Raw genomic sequence first — 15,181 nt, 5'->3', positions numbered from 1 at the left:
GCTCCCTCAGTGTATCTATGGGTGTGCCTCAGGGATCGCTCTTGGGACCACTCCTATTCATTCTATATATCAATAGTCTTGATCAAAATGTTTTCAAGGCAAATTTCCACACTTATGCTGATGATACTGTGATATACTGCTCTGCATCTACACCACACCAGGCTCTTCATCAGCTACAACTTGCTTTTAATACAGTACAACGTACCTTGTGTGATTTAACAACTTGTTTTAAATGCTGACAAAACAAAACTCATAATGTTTTCAAATACAAAATCAAACCCACTGAACCTTGCATCTATCACCACTTTTCAGGGCTCTGAGATTGAGTCTGTATCTCAATACAACTATCTAGGAATTATATTCTCTCTCTTTTAAGCCTCACATTCAGCAATTGGTGAAAAAACTAAAGTTGAAATTGGGTTTTTATTTTAGAAACAAGTCTTGCTTTTCCTTCGAGGCCAAAAGAAGACTTGTTGCTGCCACCTTTATGTCTGTGCTGGACTGTGGTGATGTTATGTACATGCATGCATCTTCACAATGCCGACGCGCTGGATACTGTCTACCATGGAGCACTGAGGGTTATTACACATTTCAAAGCCCTTACTGACCATTGCTCTTTGTATTGTCTGTGGATGGATGGTCTGCCTTGTCCACCCGTAGACTTAACCATTGGCATATTTTTATTTATAAGGCTGTTCTTGGTCTGCTTCCATCTTACCTACAGATCGACATTCTTCAGAAAAGTATTGGAAGATGTTGTCTTCGCTCCCAGGACATATTCCTACTATCTGTCCCTAAAGTCTGCACTGATCTGGGAAAAAGGGTGTTTAAGTATGCTGCTCCCTCTGCTTCTCGGTAGACCCGTTTTCATTTCCCTCTATGACATCATCAATGACTTGTGTGTATAGAGCTGTTTTTATTCCCCTTTAGAATCAGTTAATGCAAAATGACCTGAATCTTCGGGAGCTGGTCTCACTGGATGCATTTAAAGTCATTCTAAATGACTTGGAGGCACATCCGGCTGTAGATGTTTTGGCTGATTCATATTGTTCCTGTTTGATCCCTGATGTTGATGACTTGTGACAAATATTCATGAATATTTTTGATTCTGTAAATTATTCTTTATTTTCATTGTAAATTGTTATATGTTTTTTTTTATGTCTGCAACCGTGTTAGTTGTGCTGCTGCCTGTCTCGGCCGGGACGCTCTTAGGGTTAGGGTTAGGGTTAGGGTTAGGTTAGGGTTAGAGTTAGAGTTAGGGTTAGGGTTAGGTTAGGGTTAGGGTTAGGGTTAGGGTTAGAGTTAGAGTTAGGGTTAGGGTAGGGTTAGGGGTTAGGGTTAGGGTAGGGTTAGGGTTAGGGTTAGGGAGACTTTTCCTGGTTAAATAAAGGTTATTTAAGGATACAATGAGAAGGAAGAACATACAAGTGAGAGTTAACAGGATTGTATCAGTTATTTAACAGTTATTTATTCAGTTTAATGTAAGCTGTGTGAAGACGTGACAGGAGCCAAATCATCAGGGGAAGTTTATTATAGGAATAATAATTCATTCATTCATAATAATAATTCATTTATTTTGTAAAGTGCTTTTCTCAGTACTCACTAAAACAAAAGCAGTCAGTAAAAACAACAATGACAATGGTTAAAGATTAAAAGCACGTTTAAAAAGATGAGTTTTGAGGGATCCTTTGAAGATCCTTTGAAGGAGGAGAGTGTGCTGGATTCTTTGATGTGGTTTGGGAGAGTGTTCAGATAAGTTATGACAGATAAAGTTCGCTGTGCATATGAGCAAAATTCAGATAGTATACCTTTTAATATGAATATGAATATGAATATCTTAGTCCAGCCTGCTGATTAAAACTGATCCTCGATCGGCTCCAACAGAAGACCCCGCCCCCAACCAACGTCACAGGAGTTGTTGTTGTCGCGGACTCTCGACGTCATCACCAGTGCGACACATGAGGCGCTCTTTCTTCTCGTCCCGCAGCAGACAGTCAGACGGGTCGTTTTACTCGTGTTTAGTGAATCTTACCGCCGGTAGCCATGGCCGCAGCCCCCGTCACCCGCACCAAGAGGCTTCTGAAGGAGGAGGACATGACAAAGATCGAGTTTGAGACCAGCGAGGAGGTGGACGTCACCCCGACCTTCGACACGATGGGCCTGCGGGAGGACCTCCTCCGCGGGATCTACGCCTACGGTAGCCCGGGGATCCGTCGGGAGCACTAGGCCCGCCGCTAGCTAGCGGGTGATGTTGAGCGTAGGCTGAGTTCCAGAACTCACGACCAGAAGTGATATAAAGTACAGGGTGTTATTGGTCACTGGTGGCGGTGTTGAGGCGGTGTTGAGGTGGTGTTGATTGTTTTCCTCTTTCCGCATTGTTTGGAAGCTAAGAAGCTAATGTTAGCATGCTAGCTACACGTCGATGACTGGTCGGGTTGAACTACAGACGACCTGAGGAAACTAAAGCCTCTCAAATGTGGGACTTCTGGTTTAACGTCTGTTAGTTCGTAGTTCATCATCTGCAGGACATCGTATACATGTAACATATAAAAAAAACATACCCAAGAAATGTTGCTTCCAGGTTTCAATTCCACTCATCTTAGATAATTAAAAAAAGGTTATTTTCCTGAAGAATTGTGTCCGAGCCGTGAATGAGACGCTGCGTTCTGTGCCCAGGGTTCGAGAAGCCGTCGGCCATCCAGCAGCGGGCCATCAAACAGATCATCAAAGGCAGGGACGTCATCGCACAGTAAGACCTGCAGCTCAGGATCAACACGCTTCTATTATGATGTGGTCCTGACTCACAGGGAGGGGACCACTGGGGGGGGTGTGTGTGTGTGTGTGTGTGTACAGAGCAGTGGTACTTAATTGTTTGTGGTGGATGTTGAACAAAGTCACACTTTCTCCCCCCCTCCAGGTCTCAGTCTGGGACAGGAAAGACGGCCACCTTCTGTGTGTCCGTGCTGCAGTGCCTGGACATCCAGGTACCACGGTTACTACTGTAGCTGTTACCACGGTTACTACTGTGGCTGTTACCACGGTTACTACTGTGGCTGTTACCACGGTTACTACTGTGGCTGTTCAAATGTGTCTTATACAATAGACCTCAGTGTCATTGGTGTGTGTTGTAAAGTCTCACTACGGTGAGTTTCTCTAATGTGTGGTGTGTGTGTGTGTCCAGGTGCGTGAGACCCAGGCCCTGATCCTTGCCCCCACCAGAGAGCTGGCTGGACAGATCCAGAAGGTAACCAACCATCAGCTCTACTCTAACATCTATTAACTACTGATTTAACTTTACAAATAGTTTACACACCTTTCTAGATTTACATCCAAGGCAACAACAGTAATACAAACACACAGGTACATTTGATTAGTGACCGATTAGCGAATGCCTAGGGTTAGAGTAGGGTTAGGGTTAGAGTAGGGTTAGGGTTAGAGTAGGGTTAGGGTTAGAGTAGGGTTAGGGTTAGTGACAGGGTTAGAGTAGTCCTAGGGTTAGGGTTAGTGACAGGGTTAGAGTAGTCCTAGGGTTAGGGTTAGAGTAGGCCTAGGGTTAGAGTAGTCCTAGGGTTAGGGTTAGAGTAGGGTTAGGGTTAGAGTAGGCCTAGGGTTAGAGTAGGGTTAGGGTTAGAGTAGGTTTAGGGTTAGTAACAGATACAGGGTTAGGGTTAGTGACAGGGTTAGGGTAGGTTTAGGGTTAGTGACAGGGTTAGGGTTCTGTATGTATACAGCTGGATCAAAACCAGACTCAACCCAAAATGCTGAATTGACTGAACACGTCACATTGAGTGAGCTAGTTAGTTAAGAGAGGAACGGTCATCACTGAGGTTCTACTCCCATTCTCCTCCAAGTGTTTCCAGAGAGAACCAAGTTCACACTGACGCAGCTTTCTCTGGGGAGAACCCTGCAAACCTCAACTCCATATACCACACACACACACTACAAACACACACACACACACCAAACACACGGGTACATTTGAGTAGTGATGGAGACCCCCCCCCCCCCCCCCAGGTGCTGCTGGCCCTGGGAGACTACATGAACGTCCAGTGCCACGCGTGTGTGGGGGGCACCAACGTGGGAGAGGACATCCGCAAACTAGACTACGGTCAACACGTGGTGGCCGGCACGCCCGGGAGGGTGTTCGGTGAGTCTCCATGGTGACGCCCCTTGACCTGACGTTTTGTACCCCAGGACCCGAGCTCCTCAGCTCTCCCTCTCAGACCCCCGCAACCAGCTGCTACTTTACACACACTCACCAGCCCTTTATTACCACTATACTAATACTGGTAATACTCCCTTTATTACCACTATACTAATACTGGTAATACTCCCTTTATTACCACTATACTAATACTGGGTAATACTCCCTTTATTACCACTATACTAATACTGGTAATACTCCCTTTATTACAACACTATACTAATACTGGGTAGGGCCTCCCTTTATTACAACACTATACTAATACTGGGTAGGGCCTCCCTTTGCTCTCTAAACAGCCTCAATTCTTCGTGGCGTTGATTCCACAAGATGTTGGAAACATTCCTTTGAGATTCTGGTCCATGATGACATGATTGCATCACTCCTCTCCCACCCACCTCCTGTCCTCCCCCCCCCCCCCCACCTCCTGTCCTCCCTCCCCCCCCCCCCCCACCTCCTGTCCTCCCTCCCTCTCCCCCCCCCACCTCCTGTCCTCCCTCCCTCTCCCCCCCCCCCACCTCCTGTCCTCCCTCCCTCTCCCCCACCCCCCCCCCACCTCCTGTCCTCCCCTCCCCCCCCCCACCTCCTGTCCTCCCTCCCCCCCCCCACCTCCTGTCCTCCCTCCCTCTCCCCCCCCCCCCCCCCACCTCCTGTCCTCCCTCCCTCTCCCCCCACCTCCTGTCCTCCCCCCCCCCCCAGATATGATCCGTAGGAGGAGTCTGAGGACCCGGGCCATCAAGATGCTGGTTCTGGACGAGGCTGATGAGATGCTGAACAAGGGTAAGAACCCGTCTGCCTGGTCCTCTGGTTCTGTCCTCTGGTTCTGTCTCCTACTCCTCTGGTTCTGTCCTCTGGTTCTGTCCTCTGGTTCTGTCCTCTGGTTCTGTCCTCTGGTTCTGTCTCCTACTCCTCTGGTTCTGTCCTCTGGTTCTGTCTCCTACTCCTGGTTCTGTCTCCTACTCCTCTGGTTCTGTCTCCTGGTCCTCTGTGTCGTGTGTGTTTGGTACCATTAACTCAGATAACCCCCCCCCCCCCCCCCAGGGTTCAAGGAGCAGATCTATGATGTATACCGCTACCTGCCCCCCGCCACCCAGGTGTGTCTGATCAGCGCCACCCTCCCCCACGAGATCCTGGAGATGACCAACAAGTTCATGACAGACCCCATCCGCATCCTGGTCAAACGGTCAGTCCGTGTGTGTGTGTGTGTGTGTGTGTGTGTTCCTCTCCGCTCCATGGAACGAGGAAAGTACAATGCAAAATTAATGCATTATTATAAATATATTATTGTTATTATGATTGGTGTTATCCTTAGCTAACCCATGTTATGAAATGTCATGTAACCCCCCCCCCCCCCCCCAGTGATGAGTTGACTCTGATCTAACCCCCCAGTGATGACTTGACTCTGATCTAACCCCCCAGTGATGAGTTGACTCTGATCTAACCCCCCAGTGATGACTTGACTCTGATCTAACCCCCCAGTGATGACTTGACTCTGATCTAACCCCCCAGTGATGACTTGACTCTGATCTAACCCCCCAGTGATGACTTGACTCTGATCTAACCCCCCAGTGATGACTTGACTCTGATCTAACCCCCCAGTGATGACTTGACTCTGATCTAACCCCCCAGTGATGACTTGACTCTGATCTAACCCCCCAGTGATGACTTGACTCTGATCTAACCCCCCAGTGATGAGTTGACCCTGGAGGGCATCAAGCAGTTCTTCGTGGCGGTGGAGAGGGAGGAGTGGAAGTTCGACACGCTGTGTGACCTCTACGACACCCTGACCATCACACAGGCTGTCATCTTCTGCAACACCAAGAGGAAGGTCCGAGTGCACACACACACACACCCCCTCCCTCCCTCCCTCCTGACAGAGCCTGCTTTAGCTGAAGGACTGTTGGAGGACACTGTATTGACAGAATCATAAGAACATCATACAAATGTGTGTGTGTGTGTGTGTGTGTGTGTGTGTGCGCTGCAGGTGGACTGGCTGACGGAGAAGATGCGTGAGGCCAACTTCACGGTGTCGTCCATGCATGGAGACATGCCTCAGAAGGAGAGGGAGTCCATCATGAAGGAGTTCAGATCTGGAGCCAGGTCTGTGTCTGTCTGTCTGTCTGTCAGTGAGTGAGTAGGAGTTCAGATCTGGAGAATAGAAACACATTGTTGGGATGACGTTGTGTTGTTGGAGTGACGTTGTGTTGTTGGGGTGACATTGTGTTGTGGTTCTGTAGTCGTGTGCTGATCTCTACGGACGTGTGGGCCAGAGGTCTGGACGTCCCCCAGGTGTCCCTCATCATCAACTACGACCTGCCCAACAACAGAGAGCTCTACATCCACAGGTACACACACACACACCTCTCCCTGCTCTACATCCACAGGTACACACACACACACCTCTCCCTGCTCTACATCCACAGGTACACACACACACACACACCTCTCCCTGCTCTACATCCACAGGTACACACACACCCCTGACCCCGCCCCTCACTGTCTTGGCTGACAGAATCACACTGTGACTAAATCCCAGTTGATGTCCTTTTCAAACACACCAAACTAGTGTCGTCAGTGAGTGGAAGATTGTTGTGTTCTCAATCCCTTCTCTCTCCCCTCCCTCCCTCTTCTCTCTCTCTCTCTCCCCTCCCTCTCCCCCTCCCTCTTCTCTCTCTCTCTCTCCCCTCCCTCTCCCCCTCCCTCCCTCTTCTCTCTTTCTCTCTCTCTCTCTCCCCTCCCTCTCCCCCTCCCTCTTCTCTCTCTCTCTCTTCTCTCTCCCCTCCCTCCCTCTTCTCTCTTTCTCTCTCTCTCCTCCCTCCCTCTCCCCTCCCTCTTCTCTCTCTCTCCCCTCTCTCCCTCTCTCGCTCCTCCTCCCTCTCCAGGATTGGTCGATCAGGTCGCTATGGTCGTAAGGGCGTGGCCATCAACTTTGTGAAGAACGACGACATTCGGATCCTGAGAGACATCGAGCAGTACTACTCAACCCAGATAGATGAGATGCCTATGAACGGTACACACACACACACACACACACACGAGATGCTCATGAATGTTATGACAAGTCATATTTAATGTCACCATTTTCATGTGATCCACATCTCTGATCTGTGCTGCATCACCACTCCCAACCCTAACTTAACCCTAACCCTGCCTCCCCTCCCCCAACCCTAACTTAACCCTAACCCAACCCTAAACCTGCCTCCCCTCCCCTCCCCCAACCCTAACCCTGCCTCCCCTCCCCCAACCCTAACTTAACCCTAACCCTGCCTCCCCTCCCCCAACCCTAACTTAACCCTAACCCTGCCTCCCCTCCCCCAACCCTAACTTAACCCTAACCCTGCCTCCCCTCCCCCAACCCTAACTTAACCCTAACCCTGCCTCCCCTCCCCAACCCTAACCCTGCCTCCCCTCCCCCAACCCTAACCCAACCCTAACCCTGCCTCCCCTCCCCAACCCTAACCCTGCCTCCCCTCCCCAACCCTAACCCTGCCTCCCCTCCCCCAACCCTAACCCAACCCTAACCCTGCCTCCCCTCCCCAACCCTAACCCTGCCTCCCCTCCCCAACCCTAACCCTGCCTCCCCTCCCCCAACCCTAACCCAACCCTAACCCTGCCTCCCCTCCCCCAACCCTAACTTAAACCTAACCCAACCCTAAACCTGCCTCCCCCAACCCTAACCCTGCCTCCCCTACCCTCCCCCAACCCTAACCCTGCCTCCCCTACCCTACCCTAACCCTGCCTCCCCTCCCCCTCCCCTAACCCTGCCTCCCCTACCCTACCCTAACCCTGCCTCCCCTCCCCTACCCTAACCCTGCCTCCCCTACCCTACCCTAACCCTGCCTCCCCTACCCTACCCTAACCCTGCCTCCCCTACCCTACCCTAACCCACCAACACACATCAGGCCATCTGGACACGGATGAAAGGGTTAAAAAATAAAGAAAAATTTCTCAGATGAAGTGGTGGGGTGGCCCGCTTTTGTTGTTTTAATCCCAGATTGCCCCTTTAACACGTCTCTCCCTCCCCAGTGGCTGACCTGATCTGAGGTGTTGGCGTGGTGACAGAAGAGGAACCGCCCCGCCCCCATCTCACCCGGAACCCAAACATTTACTTTCCTGTTGAACTTCCTGTTTTGTTTTTATAAAGTGCAGCTTCAGAGTCTGAAGTGATGAATCTGATGTTTTAGTGAAAGGCCTCAACCCTCAACCAGGAGTTTGTTTTGTAAATAAAGAATCTTCGTTTCCCACCGGACTGTTTCTGTTATTCTACTATTCCTCTGTACCCGTTGGACACGACCTCCGGTAGTGATCATGCTGCGTTCAAGTGCTCCCCTGAAATTCAAAACTAGTGAAAAGGCGTTGGATCGGTGGAAACATGACTAGAGGATTTCCACCACATTCCTGAGCAGTCCGTTGCTTTAAAATCCACCAGGGTGAAGGAGACCCTCAGGGCTGCTGATGAGACCCTCAGGGCTGCTGATGAGACCCTCAGGGCTGCTGATGAGACGAGAACTCAGGTGTTGGAACTCTGTCACCTCTGCTCCGACCCGCGCGTTCGCTCGTTTGCTTTAAACCAACTTTTTATCAGCGTTAGCTACTTTAGTTAGTTACTTTAGTTAGTTACTTTAGTTAGCTTCGTTAGCTACTTTAGCTACTTTGTCTTGTTGTTTTTCTGAGCTGGGGACCAAGACGCCTGGGCTGTTGGTCTTTATATTCTCTGAAATAAATTATGTTTATTTGGTATTGAATAAATGCTATGAGGGACTTGGATCTGACAAGAGAACAAGACAAGAGAACTCAGCATCAGAGCGGGGTGACCTCAGACTGAGGACTGAGGACTGTTACCATGAACCACAATCGTCTTCATTGAGGATGGAACTTCTGATGGCAGCAGCAGAATGGATTCTGAAGTGTACAGAAACATCTGGCCTTCAATTCATTGGTTGGCTTAATCATACAGTAAGATGATTGGTTGGCTTAATCATACAGTAAGATGATTGGTTGGCTTAATCATACAGGAAGACAAAGACCCAAAACTTACTGCCATGGCAACTAGGGAGCAAAAAGACCTCAAAACACTGAAACCAACGCTTAGATGAAACACAGTTTTCTCTCAGTTTCTCAACAAAAACTCATGCGTTTCTTTGTGTTCTGTAGTAGTTTGTTTTAATCTTGTATTGAAAAATAAATTAAGGAAAATAACTTTGAAATGAAACAAGACAAACATAAGGTTTCAAACAGCAAGGTGAGGAAGTTCGATGGAAGATTAAACTTTACAAATATATAAAAAAAAGACTTTATTGGACATATACACAAATCACAAAAGCATTCCTTTACATACGGTAAAACTGCCTACCACGAAACCATTGTTCTCCCAGCTACAAAAAAGGTTTAGAAAAGGTATTTATACTATGTATATGTGGATATCTGCTGCACATGCCCTACAGTCTGATGAGTTTTAAAAAACTAAACTGTACAAAAACAGCACATGTTGGTGGCAATGTTCTGGATGGAATAATCAATCAATCAATCAATCAATAATCAATCAAAGAAAACAACAAACATGATCATTCTAATACTTTAAGAGAGAAATATACAAAATGATTCATCTTTAGAGCAGCTGATGTGGGGAGAGCTGTAGTGATTACCAAATCGACCCCTAACCCCCTACCCCCTAACCCCCCACACCCTAATCCCCTACCCCCTAACCCTCCACACCCTAATCCCCTACCCTCCTATCCCCTAACCCCCCACACCCTAATCCCCTACCCCCTAACCCTCCACACCCTAACCCCCCACACCCTAACCTCCTATCCCCTAAGCTCCTACCCCCTAACCTACTACCGCCTAACCCCCCACACCCTAACCCCCCACACCCTAATCCCCTACCCCCTAACCCTCCACACCCTAATCCCCTACCCTCCTATCCCCTAACCCCCCACACCCTAATCCCCTACCCCCTAACCCTCCCCACCCTAATCCCCTACCCCCCACACCCTAACCTCCTATCCCCTAACCTCCTATCCCCCCACACCCTAATCCCCTACCCCCCACACCCTAACCTCCTATCCCCTACCCCCTAACCCTCCACACCCTAATCCCCTACCCTCCTATCCCCTAACCCCCCACACCCTAATCCCCTACCCCCTAACCCTCCACACCCTAACCCCCCACACCCTAACCTCCTATCCCCTAAGCTCCTACCCCCTAACCTACTACCGCCTAACCCCCCACACCCTAACCCCCCACACCCTAATCCCCTACCCCCTAACCCTCCACACCCTAACCCCCCACACCCTAATCCCCTACCCCCTAACCCTCCCCACCCTAATCCCCTACCCCCCACACCCTAACCTCCTATCCCCTACCCCCCACACCCTAACCTCCTATCCCCTAACCTCCTATCCCCCCACACCCTAATCCCCTACCCCCCACACCCTAACCTCCTATCCCCTAAGCTCCTACCCCCTAACCTACTACCTCCTAACCCCCCACACCCTAACCCCTAACCTCCTACCCCCTAATCCCTAATCCCCTAACCTCCTACCCCTAACCTCCTAACCTCCTACCCCCTAACCTCCTAACCTCCTACACCCCTACACCCTGGGGGGGGGTTGATTTGGACTGAGCCGTAGTGTGGGGTGGAGGGGCGTGGCTCTAGTGGTGTGTAGTGAGTTGTCACTGAGACAACGAGATGGAGCTGCGTTCAGAACACGGACACTCACACAGACAGGAAGTACTGACACAGCCACTCACACAGACAGGAAGAGGAAGTAGGGAAACAAGAGTGTCGGGGGGGGGGGGGTTGATGTCACCACGGCAACAACAACTATCCCAGTGGCCGAGGGAAGGGAAGTGAGGGGAGGGGAATCAGCAGTCTGATCTGGGGTAAAAGGAGGCAGGGCTCCCTCCCGTTGATGAGAGGAGAGGGGCGAGGACCAATCACAGAGGAGTAAAGCTGTAAACCTGGGTTCTCGGGCGGGACTACAGTAGTTGTGGGGGTGGAGACAGCAGTGGCCGCCACCCCCACACGTGACGGAAGGATGCAGGAACGTGTGTTTAAACATGATGAGGCAAAACAAACTAAATTAACCATGGAGGCACTCACCTCTGACCCAGACCCACCCACCTCTGACCCAGACCCACCCACCCAGACCCACCCACCTCTGACCCAGACTGACCCAGGCCTTGACCCAGACCCACCCAGATGCCTGGACTGAACCAGGCCAACCAGGCCAGCCCAGACCCACCCAGGCCTTGACCCAGACCCACCTAGACTGACCCAGACCCACCCAAACCCACCAGGCCTTGACCCAGACCAGCCTAGACCGAACCAGGCTGACCCAGACCAGCCTAGATCAAACCAGGCTGACCAAGACCAGCCTAGACCGAACCAGACCAACCGTTCAGTGTATACTAGACCAGCATGGTGCAGAGACCATGATCTACCAAAAACAAAAACTTATTTATTTATCATTTATATATTATAGAGTCCTAGAAATGTAAATCTGGTGGGGGGGCGGGGGAACAGCAGGGGCGCTAGTCTTTTTTCTTGACGTTGTTGTTTGAGGCCAGTCTTGTTCTCTGGGCCGGGACCAGGGCTCCGAACAGCACTCTGCTCCGAACCACCTCAAAGAGCTTAGACACCACCTGGGGGGGGGGGGGGGGGGGGTGGAGAAGATCAAATCATTTTTCATTATTTCACATCAGGGTTAGTTTATAAAGCATTTATAAAGCATTAATAACTGCCTCCTGATTGCACCATGCTCCCTATCTGCACCAAGTGAGTATCGATCAGTCTAAACTGAGCTGGAACTGATGAACTGATGAGTTCTAACTGTTTGTAAATGGTTTATTTAGTAATTAATTATAAACCCTTTACAAATGTGACTATAATGTTAAGTGTTTCAGAAATGTCTGCATGCCTGCTTGTCTGCCCCCCCTCCCCTGTCTGCCCCCCCCCCACACCTCTCACCTTCCGTGGAGTCCTCTGTGAAGCACAGGGTGGAAGGAGAGAGGGAAGAACCATTAGAGGAGGAGAGAGTGGTTTACTCACCCGTAGAGGGAAGAGAGGAAGAGAGGGATGAACCAGAGGGTCAATGGCATGTCTGGAAGGCATGGACGCACGAGAGAGAGAGAGAGAGAGAGAGAGAGAGAGAGAGAGAAAGAGAGCCATTCCAAGGAGAGAAAAAACAAGATGGAGAGAAGGATGAGGGTGAGAATGAAAAGAAAAGCAGCATGGAGGAGAGAGAGGAGGAGCATGGAGGAGAGGAGGAGCATGGAGGAGAGAGAGGAGCAGCATGGAGGAGAGAGGAGGAGGAGCATGGAGGAGAGAGAGGAGGAGCATGGAGGAGAGAGAGGAGGAGCATGGAGGAGAGAGGAGGAGCATGGAGGAGAGAGAGGAGGAGCATGGAGGAGAGAGGAGGAGCATGGAGGAGAGAGAGGAGGAGCATGGAGGAGAGAGGAGGAGCATGGAGGAGAGAGAGGAGGAGCATGGAGGAGAGAGGAGCAGCATGGAGGAGAGAGGAGCAGCATGGAGGAGAGAGGAGGAGCATGGAGGAGAGAGGAGGAGCATGGAGGAGAGAGGAGGAGCATGGAGGAGAGAGGAGCAGCATGGAGGGTTCTAGGGCAGGAAAACACAGTGAAGGAACACCTTAAAGGTTTAGGTTAGCTAACCCTAACCCTTAAAGGTTGGCCTGAATCCATGTCACACTTCAGCTGCATCAGAGCTGCCAAACACTCAGAGGTCTGTTTACTTCCTAAAACATCTCATACCACCTTAAAATACCTCAGACAATACCACCTTAAAATACCTCAGACAATACCACCTTAAAATACCTCAGACAATACCACCTTAAAATACCTCAGACAATACCTCCTCTGACCTGCTCTATTCTGCTCTACTCTGTCATGCTCTACTCTGACCTGCTCTACTCTGACCTGCTCTACTCTGACCTGCTGACCTGCTCTACTCTACTCTGATCCTGTGTTCTAGCGCTGTTCAACAGAAGGATTTGGCGTGGGAGGGAGAGGGGCATCTTGGGAGTTGTAGGAATTGACTCAAAGGGGCAGTTTGGAACATCAGGACTGATCAGGGCGTTCAGAGAGAGATCTCAAGGTCGTCAACTCTTGAACAATGAAAACAACAAATCCACTGGATTACAGGGTCACATGACGCTTTAAGGCTTTAGCCAGACTTAGTAAGACCCCCCCCCCGGCCCCCCCCTCACCTGTTCCCAGAGCGTCTCCGCCACCTGGTCGATGACGCTGCCCACCTCCCTGAACTCTCCAGAGTATTTGACGTACGCCCACACACACAGCGCCACCAAGGCCACGCCCACCACGGCATTGGCCACCGCCGCCACCGAGGCCACACCCAGGAAGCCCGTCACCGCGGAGACCGTGTACATGGCGATCATAAGTGCGAGCAGCGTGGCGGGCGTGCGCGCGGCGTGGAACAGGTTCTTCCCTTCGTTGTGTTTGGAGAAGTTGGCGTACGCCTCGTCAAGCTCCGCCTCCAGGCGCTCCTGGTAGCGCTGGCAGAAGTCGGCCCCGCCCATCTTCTTGACGGAGCGGAACAGCCGCAGCGACGCCCCCCGCAGGTCGCCATGGCAACGCTCCAGCTCGGCCGGGGATGCGTAGGGCTTGTCACCTCCGCAGACCTGGAGAAGAAGGAGGCGCACACGCACACACACACACAACACCATTACAGTAGGAGAAAAGGACAGTAACTGTCCCATTACTGTGTGTGTTTAGTGCGTGTGTGTGTTTAATGCAAGTGTGTGTTTAGTGTGTGTGTGTGTGTTTAGTGCGTGTGTGTGTTTAATGCGTGTGTGTGTTTAGTGTGTGTATGCGTGTGTGTGTTTAGTGTGTGTGTGTGTGTGTTTAGTGCGTGTGTGTGTTTAATGTGTGTGTGTAGTGTGTGTGTGTTTAGTGTGTGTGTGTAGTGTGTGTGTGTGTAGCGTGTGTGTGTGTGTATTACCTGCTCCATGCCTTTGTTATAAATGTCTTTAGCTCCTGCAACCGCTGCAAGGTTGTTGGCTTCAGCCGTCGCCTAGGTTACAGCAGGAGGAAACATCTATCAGAAGTAGAATAATAATAATAATAATAATAATAATAATGTGGAAAAAATGAAAAGTTGAGAACAGATGGTTGTATGATGATGATGATGTAGACAGGAAGTGATGAAATGATCACCTGCAACATGGACTTGGGATAGGTAGCTCCTCCCCTTGATAGATCTTCATGTACGCCTGCAAACACACACACACACCTGAAAATACCTGAACTTTTGAAGAAAAAAATAAATATAAAAAATAAATTAAAAAACATAGGGGGGGAGAGAGACAGAGAGAGAGAGAGAGAGAGAGAGAGAGAGAGAGAGAGACAGAGAGACAGAGAGAGAGAGAGAGAGAGAGACAGAGAGAGAGAGAGAGACAGAGAGAGAGAGAGAGAGAGAGACAGAGAGAGAGACAGAGAGAGAGACAGAGAGAGAGAGAGAGAGAGAGAGAGAGAGAGAGAGAGAGAGAGACAGAGAGACAGAGAGAGAGAGAGAGAGAGAGAGACAGAGAGAGAGAGAGAGAGACAGAGAGACAGAGAGAGAGACAGAGACAGAGAGACAGAGAGAGAGAGAGAAGGATGATGAACCTTGAAGTAGTGCAGCAGGTCCCTGCAGGTGACCTTTGCCCCCCCGATCTCCTTCTCCACCAGGTTCTCAGGAGACAGCAGACTGGGAACCAACTCCACCAGCTGATCCTTAAACTCCTCATCAATGTCTAACACACACACACACACACACACGCACACACACACGCACACACACGCACACACACACACACACACAACACCGCACGCACACACACACACACACGCGCACACACACACACGCACACACACACACACACGCACACACACGCACACACCTTCAGTGTCTACCAGAGAGTAGGAACGTTGAAATTTCACTTTTTAAATATTGTTCCCAAA

General features: G+C 50.2%; 1 protein-coding gene and 1 pseudogene across 2 annotated transcripts in view; one reads left to right on the top strand and one right to left on the bottom strand.

The window, feature by feature from the left end:
• The first annotated feature begins 1,953 nt into the window (after positions 1–1,953).
• On the top strand, positions 1,954–8,447 carry eif4a3 (eukaryotic translation initiation factor 4A3). Its single transcript, XM_083690320.1, has 12 exons — positions 1,954–2,197; positions 2,677–2,749; positions 2,918–2,984; positions 3,182–3,244; positions 4,015–4,147; positions 4,901–4,981; positions 5,243–5,384; positions 5,891–6,029; positions 6,186–6,301; positions 6,439–6,546; positions 7,084–7,211; positions 8,228–8,447. The coding sequence occupies exons 1-12, from the start codon at positions 2,044–2,046 to the stop codon at positions 8,242–8,244; spliced, it is 1,221 nt and encodes a 406-aa protein (XP_083546446.1). The 5' UTR covers positions 1,954–2,043; the 3' UTR covers positions 8,245–8,447.
• A 3,188-nt stretch (positions 8,448–11,635) lies between these two features.
• LOC310818632 (atlastin-2-like) overlaps positions 11,636–15,181 on the bottom strand; it is a 4,043-nt pseudogene continuing 497 nt past the window's right edge. The window contains exons 2-6 of the transcript XR_014555112.1: positions 14,846–14,973; positions 14,396–14,451; positions 14,181–14,252; positions 13,429–13,860; positions 11,636–11,848 (exon numbers count right to left, since the gene is read on the bottom strand). The product of XR_014555112.1 is annotated as an atlastin-2-like (transcript). The remainder of the gene's footprint in view (positions 11,849–13,428; positions 13,861–14,180; positions 14,253–14,395; positions 14,452–14,845; positions 14,974–15,181) is intronic.

The sequence above is a fragment of the Argentina silus genome (genome assembly GCF_951799395.1).
Source record: "Argentina silus genome assembly, chromosome: 18".
NCBI lineage: Eukaryota > Metazoa > Chordata > Actinopteri > Argentiniformes > Argentinidae > Argentina > Argentina silus.
This window is presented reverse-complemented; position numbering and strand designations above follow the sequence as displayed.

Coding starts and splice junctions, on each gene's coding strand:
- eif4a3 (XM_083690320.1), top strand. CDS start 2,044: ATGGCCGCAGCCCCCGTCACCCGCACCAAGAGGCTTCTGAAGGAGGAG. Junction 6,030..6,185: donor TCTGCAACACCAAGAGGAAG/GTCCGAGTGCAC, acceptor TGTGCGCTGCAG/GTGGACTGGCTGACGGAGAA. Junction 6,547..7,083: donor AGAGAGCTCTACATCCACAG/GTACACACACAC, acceptor CTCCCTCTCCAG/GATTGGTCGATCAGGTCGCT.